Genomic DNA, 10,767 nt, shown 5'->3' with positions numbered 1-10,767 from the left:
TTAAATTATCTAGAAAAAAAAAATAAACCACTCTTTAAATATCTCACATCACAGTAAATTGTTCTTCAAGAAGCATTGTAAATGCTAGGCTTAGACACACATACAATCATACTGCTAAACATAGTGAAAAAATATAAATGGCCACACAAATACTGTCCTGTGGAAGTACTTTAATTCCAAGCTGAATGTATTTGATGGAATAAACTTTTCTGCTGTATTCAGAAGTGCTTGTAAAGATAATGTCCATCAATACAAAATGAAGGAAACCTAAAGCAGAGTCCTATTCGTAAGCAGAGCTCTTTATAAGCCCAGAACATAATCAAGTTAAAACATAAGCAAAAGTGCGGCAGGATAAAATCCAACCCTTGCATGTCTGCTCAGTCTAGAAGCTGTTTCTGTATGTGAACCAAGACGACTATGGAAGTATCAAATTAATGAACAAAAATTAGTGTTGTATGATTATCATGTGAGACAAACTTACTTGGCCAGATCACAGTCAGAGCTTAATGATGAACCAGAACTCGGACTTGCAACACTGTTTATTTGTTCTTTAAGAAGTGATCATGCAAAATCTGCCTGTATCTATATACCCTCCTTATAACCTAGGAAAGCATCAATATAGAGTAACGTTTCAGAGGAAAATTTAGCACACACTAATATTCAGTGCTGTAACATGCTAAATTAACTGCATCTAACAGAATTTGTTTAAAAACCTTGCTACTCTGACTACTGAGCCTGCTCACCTTGTTTTTGGTGCTTGTAACAGTGCTCTAGAACAGTGTGCTAAAATCATGCACTACAGTAGTGCTTACTGGCAAGAGCAGGCCTACTACCTGTCACTACTGTTAATCAAAAACGTGACTAATGAAGGCTTGCAGAATTTGGCCACAGCTTGAAATTCTAGTACTGGATGCAAGAACCTTTCATCTAAAAAAAGCTGAAATAGATGATGAGTCTGGAACAAAAGAATGAAATAGGAACAATGGAATGTGCTGGTCCTCTACAGTTGCTGGTGTTGAATACCATCCTTTGACTTTCACCACACCTCTGACACAGCTGATTTATTTGATCTGTGAGCATGTGAGATTGTTTCACTTTAATTGCATAGAGCTGAATGTACATGCAACTACAATTCATTTTAACTGTAACTTCACAAATAATGAATATGGAAATATAATACTGTACATCTGTTGCCTTTACCAATTTAAAATTTCGTATTTGGTCTCCAGCAGGCTAGGAAAAAAACCCCACTAAAAATATTTCTCTGACTATTCCTGAGCAATGTTTTTATGTACTGTAAAATACTCATTACTACATTCTCACATTTTAAACTACATATAAACCCATGCTTTGAAATTTTACAAAGCTGAACATCTGGTAGGCACAATGAAAGAATAGAAACAGCTAAGCATCTTAAAACCCATATGAGATCAACAACAGAAGTGCAATTTAACTATATACATAATGTACTCTTTAATATTTGCTACTTTTTCATTTTCTATCATAATGTGAAGGATCCACTTGCAAAATCCGGTCTGTCAGACCTCAGATCACTTCTCAGGAACAATTCACTGTCTCTGGTTGTTGAGGGTGAAGTTAATGCTGCTCAGTAATTCAATCTAAAACGAAAGTACAAAACTTCCTCTGGAATTTCAGTTTTAACAAGAATGTCCCTCCAGCTGCTGTGATTGATTGGAAACTGTGGCAGATGAACTGAAACTTGAATAGTCACTGAACCGTCCTTTGTATTCTCTTGTACCTCATGGACACAAGAGAAAACAGAGGGTCTGAAGACAGGACTTGCTCCTGGTTGTACCATTTATTTCTGTAGGGTATTTCCCCATGTTTGTTCACTAACCTTGAAAAAAGAATCTATGCTAACTGAAGTAGGCTGGTCCATGGGATAAATAATAATCATCTCGGGTAACTGAAAATAGGTATCTTTTCTACCAAAATATATCTTTACTTGAACTAACAAAAGCCTTTAATTTCATCCCCAAGAGTCCATTTTTTATGTTTTGAGAGGCTACCCATTCTGCAAACTAGGCCACAGAGTCTCTAGGAACACCCTCACTTTGCATTAGTCATACATATCCATGTACAATTTGAAATTTGGTCATTCCCTCTGAATGACAAAGCTTACAAAAGAAACTTCTCAAGAAAAGCTGTCTGTAAACACAGTGAAAATTCCTGGGTATAAAAATACACATTCAGTTTTCTTAACCTGTCACTAGTGAAGCTTTCTGCTCCCTATTAATTTTTTGTCCTAAAAAGAATCCTTTCTTCATTAAAATATTTCAAAACATTATCTCCATCCTTATAAAAAATATCTAATTCATCAAAAAAATCCAATTCATCATCTTCTGTGAGAATCAGTTTGACTTTGCATAGATAAGCATGCTCCATTGTTTTATAAAAACAGTTTGAACCCTTTTCCATCAGAAAACACCATCAAACCTGTCTCACAAAATAACACATCTCTTCAGGAAGAGCATGAATCCTATTGTTTCAAATATACTATGGTAAGTGTGAGAAACACTAGAGACTTCAGTAGACTTCCACTGGTGCAAATAGGACATGCTATAATTACATATTTCACTAAACTTTCATACTCTGCTATTGTTACCTTCATTGAGCAACTGGAAATATTTTTGAGGAAAGACCAGTGGAAGACACCTGCCTTCAGGAAAAGGATTTCCTGCTGGCCTTGCTGGCTTAGGATCACATGTACTGAAATCATAGAATGAACAGCGCTGACTTAGAGCCATGCATCAAGAACATAGTTTCTTAGGATCTTCCTATAAAGAAAATATGACCCCCCCCCCCGCATTGGCCAAATGCTTTGTAGCAGTCAAGAATCATTAAGATTTACTGATGATTTTTTCTTCATTTGAATTTGCACGATGTTTGCTTTGTGCCATTTATTTTCCTGTCCCCTATTGGTTTTTTTGAAGGAACGTAACTGTTGACATTGCCATTTTTCTTTGGATTTGTACACGCATATGCTTTTAAACCTCTGATGGGAGCAGCTGAACCATGAAATACTGGGGTTTGCTTAGGGGGTCTGATATTACCAACACTTTGAATTTTAGAACCATTCTCGGAGGGTTCCACATTGAGAAGCTGTTGCTTTGCAGTTGGTTTTTTTTTCAGTTCGCTCCTTACTTCTCCAGATTGTCTCTGAGAAGACATTGCACATCCCGTTCTCTCTGAAAGCTTCAAGTGACCTGCATGAGAATATAACTGGCGACTTTTTTCACAGTATGAATCTCCCCTGTGACCCAAATAGCTTCTGGGAAGCTTTGTAACACTTTCTTGGGGAACCAGCTGCTTGTTAGGCAAAGGGCTGAGCAATGCTTTGCCTTTGCCAGGGCTTTTTAGGGTACGGACAGAGCCAGGAGCAGTCTGTGGCCTGGCTTTGGCTGCCTTTCCTTTCTCGTTCTGTACAGTCTGCATCTGCAGCCATTCCAGCTGCAAAAGGCGATCAATGTATTTCTGAAGAAATCCTGTTGGCTTTGGTCGAAGTTCAGTTTTACCCTCTACGTTAACAAAGATGGCCAGTTGCTTTAAGTCCCATGAGTTGAAAGGGGGTGGGAGGAAGTCTGGGTAGTAATATTCTGATTCTTTAAAACCTGTATCAGGGACGTGTTCCAAACAAACTGGATCAATTTCTTCAGCTCTGAGAATGAGTTCTGGTGGTGTGCAGGGAGATGGGGGAATGGGAATCCTTTCTGAATCAGAGAGATCACTGGCACTATCATCTTCAGCATCTTCTTTAATAATTTGTACTGATTCAAAATCAAGAAACATTTCATGTACAGATGCTTCTTGCCATTTAGAAGAGCATGGACCAGCTACAGCAACATGTTCTTTGTGATTCTTTTCCAACTGTTCTTTTTTACTGCAGTAAAAATGTTGCACTGGGAAGTCTTTAACCCTGCAGAAGCTACCTTGTGTGCTGTCCTTTGTGCTAAGAGGGATCCTGTGCAGAAAAGATTCATTCTGCCTTCTTTCTGGGAGACTCCTCTTTGGTCCTTGTACTCTGTGCAGTGACGTGCAAACACTTGTGGTCCTAAATTAAAGAAAAGATCATATCTTGTTAGAATAATTAATGCCTTTGAATATCAGTCTATAAAGGTCTTGCTACTTCCTTCAAGGCCATGGATCTACATGAATGAAGCTTGGTAATGAGGTAAAATTAATATTTGCTAGCAGAGGTAACACTGCCTGCTACAGACTTTTTGTTTTATTTTGTTCTGATTTTGCCTGAGAACTCACTAGGGCAGGATAATAAGTTTCCATATTGATAAATTTGTTGTCCTCATAAATGCTGAATTCTGGGTCAGTGAAGTCAAAGACAAAACACAGAAGCCATGATTTCAACACAAGCATTTTATATACCAGCTTGAAATGACTACAGATTAAACAATCTTAACATGAAACTACCTCTTTGGCTGCGTACTGTCATCCAGAATGTTTCTTCCCTTCTTAAGAATAGTTGGTTGGTTACCATCTTGAGTGTCATGCGGAATCTGAAAAAAATATATATGACGTTATTAAGAAGCTGACATAAACTAAGTACCCTTTTTCTGTAAGCAAAAAACATCCAACCAAAAATATTTACCTTTTCAATGGCACTTGATACATTTTTGTCTAATCTTCCAGGAGAAGGTTTCATACACAAAATTGGTTTATTTAGTCCTTTGGTGCTCAGATGGCTTTTTCCATTACTGTAATTAGCAAGGATTAAACAGAATAAAACATCTAAATAGCAACATATACAATCATCAGAACAGAAACACAACCGAAGTTGTGTAGAGTGCAATTCAGTTTTTAAAAGTGAGACAGTTGATTACAACTACTCTTAGAAGTTCACCAGAACTATGCCATGGTCACTTTTTATTTTTTATACTACTAATGCAAAAGTGAGTAATTCAATCAGATGGTATAATAACAGAATTTAATCTTCATTTGCAAGTAACTTCATGAATAACAAATAGTAAACATTAGAGACTACATACGCAACTACTAATTTCTATAGTACCTAATACATGGTCCTACTTCAATTTAACAAAAAGAATTATAAGTTACTGTATGAAGGCCGCTGCAAGTCACATCCTGGCTGCCTTTCTCATGTGCATACTCTCAACAACATTTAAAGGATTATTCCTACGAAGTTAAGGAATGGAAGCAAGCAAGGAGCATACAGTCTATTCTGATATTAATACTATTTTACAACAAAAACACAAACAAAATTCACTATTTCATGTTATAATGAAGTTGTGGAAAAACTAGTAGGAGAAAAACACATATGCAAGCAAAGGGAATGGCATTACTGATCTGAACAGCTTAAAATCAGAATACATATTTCCCAAATTAAATGAGACACAAAGAATCATTAAATCAGTGTATTCCATAAAAATCAGAAAAAGTGTTTGTTCTACAAACAAGAAATATTACTAATTTTAATAAAGGAAACCTTTTAAATGTCATTTTAGAATTGGAATAAGCAAACTGTGCCCTCCCAGTCTAGTCTAGTTTGACTGCAGTTTAGTTAATTTGTCAGGCAGTTTTTATGTCAGTATAGCCAGATTTTGTTTTAAAACCCACGATGTCACCGATTGAAGAGATTATAAAAGAATGAAAATGAGTCTTGTGCCTCCAGCACTGATGCAGTCACCTCTGTCACCTTGTGACCTGCACAATCACACTGCAGAATTGCTTCTGTTGCTGTGAATCAGAGGACAGGATGACAATCTGAGCAGTTCAGCCACACACTTATTAACCAATCTACAGTATGTACCAAATTCTGTAACAAGAGAGAAAATAATTTCCTTACTTTACCATTCCTTTGTGGCTTTCATTGATTTGGCTCTCCTTTTTCTGTCTCTCTCCGTGCAGTAATAAGGGATATTCTTGAATGCCTGGTCCCATAATTACTCTTTCTAAAGGGTAACGCCACCTTTATTTTTACATCATCTTCAAACAGCTCCAGTCTTTGGGGTTTGTAAGACACAGTGTATCAAATGCAAACATCACCATCTTCTAGAGAAGAAATAAACACAACGTGAGTCCTCCCAACTTGATTTAATTTTAAAGCATTAAGGTATATATAATCAGCTACCAAATGAACAACAAACCACTGAGCTCTTCCCATGAGGTTCACAAGCCAGTCCCTGAAGGATTGTTGGTAAAATACAGGAAAAGATCTGACAGTACAGCAGCATTGGAAGAGCTACTTTTCATTGTGTAACATGCTCATCATCATTTTGTTCCTCCTGCGCAGCATTCCATGTATTGACTGGAGCCAAGTATCACAGTCAAACGGTGGTGGGTGTTTCTGCTCCTAATTTAACAAGAATAGATGATCAGCCGCCTGCGGTTGGAGCATGGGGAGTTGTCTTTTTTGCCCCAGAAAATGCACTCTTCCTATATTCATATATGCAAATTTTGTATCAAATCAGGGTTTTTTTTCTCTCTTTTCCAGAACAAATCTCTCAGTGTTGTAAATTCGTACTAAAAATAGAGCAGAATTCACAGCATTCTTTTATTTTCCAGAATCTGCATTCCCATACCCGGGGGGGGGGGGGGGGCACAGACAGAACCTGCAACAGCTGACAGATGATGAGCACCCGAACACCTCACGCACCTCTGTTTTTGTTGCAGTGATGTTTATATATCTATATCCATGTCACTGCAGTGGTGTTTATATATTTACAACCACATCAGTGTCTGTTTTCATCTGATGCTGTCCTGGTCCTCCAGTGCCTCTCTCCGCCATCCCCCACCCGAGCTCCCAGCGCTACATGCCGGTGGGCCAGGATCCGGGGGCTCAGCCCACGGCGCCCAGGGGCAGCTCACCAGCCGGGAAGGGCCGATCTGACAGCAGCTGCTGCAGGCAGCTTCCGCGGCTCAGAGCCGCAGCCGGGGCCCAGGCGGGCCCGGCCCCGCTCCGCTCCGCTCCGCTCCCTCCCTCGCTCCCTCCCTCCCTCCCTCCCTCCCTCCCGGGATGCCCCAACAGCTCCCGATGCTGACCCCAACTGCGCTGCTTGGAGACAACGACCGAGGGCAGCTCGTTAGTTAAAGGACAGGACCGCCCTCCCGCTCCTTCCCTTCCCGATACCCGCACCCACCTCAGCCGCGGCAGGCAGCTAAGGGCATCCCAACCGCTGCGGCGTCACGTGGGCAGTGCGCAGGCGCTCGGAGGTGGGTGGGTTGGAGGGGCGGCCCCGCGCGTGCGCCGCCACCGAGGGCGACTTCGCTGCCGCGGGCGCAGCGGCGGGAGAGCGGGGTCCGTGTTTGGGTGTCCCGGGTGCGGTGTTGTGCTGCCGCCCTGCCCTCGGCCGGAGCAGAGGCCTGCCGCGGGACGGAGGGAGGACTGTGCAGCTGATGTGGGCTGTAGAGTCCCCAGGCGAGGATCGTTCTTCCTCCAGCTGCAGTACCGAGCCTTCCTCCACAGCCCCACCCGACAGCCTCCGCCGCGACAGCCCCTGCAGCAGTACCGGTCTCGGCTCCGGCTCCGGCTCCCTCCCGCCCGACAGCCTCCAAGCCTTCCCCAGTCTCGGCAGCCCTCGCGACTCGCCCAGCATCCAGTGTGACAGCCTGGAGTGTCCCTGCTGCTGCTGCTGCGGGAGCGCGGGGTCGGCCGGAGCGTGCGAGGACAGCCTGCAGGCCCCTCTGCTCCTCTGCAGCGGGCTGGCGTGCTGTGGGGTGCACCGCTGCAACCCTCAGGCATTCAGCGGCCTCTCCGACAGCCTGGAGTCCCTTGGTGTCCTGCAAGACAGCCTCCAGTCGGTGTCCAGTCTGTGTGAGAGCTTCAGGTCCTCCAGCATCACCGGTGATAGTCTTGAATCCCTTTCCAGCCTGAGCAACGGGACCAACAGCCAGCACAGCAGTCTCGAGCTTACCAGCCAGTGACACTGCCTTCATCGACCTGTACCGTGCACTAGCTTCTGGTTCACTTCAGCTACTGTCAGAGCTTCCAGGTTTCTGCCCTTCATTCAGAAGGCTGCATTGCTTCAGTTGATTCTTGCTGCATGCAGTACCTCAAACACTTCCTGCCCCTGGCTGCCACTCCCAAGTTAAGTGCTTCAGAGAGGCAGTGTGTATTACCTGCTGTGTAAACACAGATTTTTGTCATCAACTAACAATGGAGGTACATGGTCCTCGCAGGAATCCCAGCTATCTCTCTGACCTCTATCAGAACATATTACGGGCTGAAGAAGTGCCAAGACGTGGCCAGCAACAGTCCCCTGCAATCCATACAAGTAGCAATATGATTCTTTGGAGCAATACCCCAGCTAAGGGGAGCCCCCAGCCACAGAGCAGCACTTCCTCCAGCTGTGATCCAGCATTACGGCCTATCATACGCCGCCGGGCGAGATCTTTACCTACGTCGCCCGAAAGAAGGAAGAGAGCCGGAGTGCAGTGTCAAGTTCCTGGATGCCAGAGTCGTATGAACCGGGTGAGATTTGCTGATGCTTTGGGCTTGGAGCTCACTGAAGTGAAAGTCTTCCAGAGCGGGGAGGATCCATCGATCCCCTTGCATGTCCTTTCCAGGCTCTCCATAAACTCAGACCTCTGGTACAGCAGCTCAGACTTGGAGTTTACTATGCAGTGTTTGGTCCCTGACTTCCAGCAGCCTGCAGACTGTATGGATTTCTCCTCCCGACTTCAGGAGCAGCAGGTGTGTCTTGAACGAGTGACCAGCTCAGATTTGGGGCTCAGTGGCACCATCCAGGTTCGCAACGTTGCTTTTGAGAAGCAGGTATCTGTGCGATACACCTTCAACCAGTGGAAAAGCCTCCATGAAGTGTGTGCTCACTGGCACAGTAGCATCCATGAGAAAAGCGGGCAGGATCAGGTTGATGTTTTCACTTTCTTTCTCCCTGTGCCTCCTTTTCTCCTTCAGCTGTGCTCTGTAGTCCAGTTTGCAGCAAGGTACCAAGTCAACGGCCAGGAGTACTGGGATAACAACAAAGGGAATAACTACAGTCTTACCTGCCGGACTCACCCCCTTAAGATGCCTAGAGAATGTGAGGAGAGCTGGATCCACTTTATCTAACAGAGGAAGTGGGCACAGAGCAGCTTGTCAGTAGTCTGGTGGCACTCTCTTCCTTGGCATGGTGCTCTGCTCCTATGGCAACAGTCTCCTTTTTGAAACCTGCCAAAGCTGATGAAGTGCTCCAGGGCAAGGAAGTAGCCAATGACCCGGACAAACTGTTCTAAACTTCTCAGCAAGTAAAAAAGGCCAAAATGTGTATTGAGTTACATTTGTTGAAAGCTCCTGTGATTTCTTGTAGTGTATGAGTTGGTGAAGAATGGTCCCAGGGGATGCTGTTGGACTACCAGAGAGCAAAACAAGACACTTCATGTGACTAGCAATATTCTAGGTTTCATAGAATATTTCTAACTGATTTATTTTACGATTTTGTACTGTCTGTTTCCTAAATATGGAGTGTGGCTTTACTGGTTTTGTTTCTAATTTTGTTTATATTATCTCACCAAGTCTGGGCACTTTTCCATTTATGCATAACTTGCATGGCAGACACTTCAGGGAGTACTTGTATTTTTATATGTATATTAGTAAGACTGTAACCATGTTGAATATTTCCGTTAATATTTGGGTTGGAAATTAGATAGTATTATGATCAGAACATACATGAAAACGTGCCATTAGTCCCTCTGTTTCCCTTAGGAAAAAAAAAAAAGGTGCCTTTTCTTATCTCCAGTGTTTGCAGCAGGCAGCAGGAATGACTGTTCCCGAAGTGTGTGCAAGGCAGATCTTCACAGGGAAGTTCTCATTTCTTTCAGATGACGCACAAGTAGGCTTTTTTCTCTAGGTGGTGGTACAGGAATTGTCCATTCCTTGTGTGCCTGGTTTTTACTAAGGGAAACTAGAACAATTTTGTACTTGTGTAGCAATTGCAGTTGAAGATCTTAAAGTGCTGTATGAATGCTGGTGATTTTACCAGTGTTCCTGATAAATTTATAAATCAAAAAATTAATATAGGAGATATATATATATATAGATAGATATATATATAGAGAGAGATATATATATAATGAATAGCCACTACAGGGAGCTGGTTGCAGGGCCTTGGAATAGCATGCCAGAACCCTGAATCCTGGCTTCTTGTTCCCCAGCATCCCAGTACTGTTGCAGTAGTACCTTTGTATTCTTTAATCAACTGTTTCTCGTTATAAACCAGTTGAACTCCAAGACTGCACCCTTTGCAATACAAAGAGGGCACTTCAAAGCAAGATGATGCTTGGTAAACTGATACTTCCACAGACCCACAAACAGAATCCTTTCTCCAGCTGGGAGAGCACAGGAGCACTGTTAGATGCAGTCTTCCCATGCTTCTTGCTCTACTACTTTCACTCTGTGGTTTTAGTGTGACTTAAGATTGGCATCAGGCTTAAATCTAGTAAGTAAAAGATTGTAAAAAACAAAAAAAAGTTAAAATGCTTTTTTTCATATGTATTCATAACAGCATGGAAAGTTTAGCTTTATATGTGTAGCACAAACTTTCAAAACTAACTGGTTGTATAAGAGCTGCTTTTTAGGACTGTACTAAGAAAATTAGGCCACTTATTTGGGTATCTTATTTTGGATTGCTGCTTATTCATCAAAATCACAAGTTGTTTTAAAAATCACTTTTATAAGCAACCCACAGCCAAGTCTTTCTTAGTCCAGAAAGCTTACTGAGTAATTCTGAAAGTGCAGAAACCCCAAGAAAATTCATGTGTCTGGCAACTTCATGT

The 10,767-nt window shown here is 42.4% G+C and overlaps 2 protein-coding genes across 6 annotated transcripts; one reads left to right on the top strand and one right to left on the bottom strand.

The window, feature by feature from the left end:
* Positions 1–2,824: 2,824 nt before the first annotated feature.
* Positions 2,825–7,233, bottom strand: FAM217B (family with sequence similarity 217 member B). 5 transcript variants are annotated; one of them, XM_057406390.1, is made up of 5 exons: positions 7,124–7,233; positions 5,840–6,045; positions 4,625–4,730; positions 4,447–4,532; positions 2,825–4,072 (listed from the first exon to the last, which is right to left on the bottom strand). In XM_057406390.1, the coding sequence occupies exons 2-5, from the start codon at positions 5,932–5,934 to the stop codon at positions 2,887–2,889; spliced, it is 1,473 nt and encodes a 490-aa protein (XP_057262373.1). In that variant the 5' UTR covers positions 5,935–6,045; positions 7,124–7,233; the 3' UTR covers positions 2,825–2,886. The 5 variants fall into 5 exon arrangements, with proteins under 5 accessions (XP_057262373.1, XP_057262375.1, XP_057262372.1 ...); XM_057406392.1 differs by lacking the exon at positions 7,124–7,233 and adding an exon at positions 6,862–6,905; XM_057406389.1 differs by lacking the exon at positions 7,124–7,233 and adding an exon at positions 6,141–6,416.
* An 833-nt stretch (positions 7,234–8,066) lies between these two features.
* On the top strand, positions 8,067–10,005 carry PPP1R3D (protein phosphatase 1 regulatory subunit 3D). Its single transcript, XM_057406387.1, has one exon. It carries the CDS (start codon positions 8,150–8,152, stop codon positions 9,062–9,064), a length of 915 nt encoding a protein of 304 aa, XP_057262370.1. The 5' UTR covers positions 8,067–8,149; the 3' UTR covers positions 9,065–10,005.
* Positions 10,006–10,767: the final 762 nt, after the last annotated feature.

This window comes from Pezoporus wallicus, unplaced genomic scaffold (assembly GCF_028554395.1).
Source record: "Pezoporus wallicus isolate ANWC-B61680 ecotype Strahan unplaced genomic scaffold, APGP_CSIRO_Pwel_v1 contig_6783, whole genome shotgun sequence".
Lineage (NCBI taxonomy): Eukaryota > Metazoa > Chordata > Aves > Psittaciformes > Psittacidae > Pezoporus > Pezoporus wallicus.
Note: the sequence above shows the minus strand (reverse complement) of the source record. Positions and strands in the feature narration are given on the sequence as shown.

Coding starts and splice junctions, on each gene's coding strand:
- FAM217B (XM_057406390.1), bottom strand. CDS start 5,934: ATGGGACCAGGCATTCAAGAATATCCCTTATTACTGCACGGAGAGAGA. Junction 4,533..4,624: donor TATCAAGTGCCATTGAAAAG/GTAAATATTTTT, acceptor TATTTTTTTCAG/ATTCCGCATGACACTCAAGA. Junction 4,073..4,446: donor GACAGTACGCAGCCAAAGAG/GTAGTTTCATGT, acceptor TCTTTAATTTAG/GACCACAAGTGTTTGCACGT.
- PPP1R3D (XM_057406387.1), top strand. CDS start 8,150: ATGGAGGTACATGGTCCTCGCAGGAATCCCAGCTATCTCTCTGACCTC.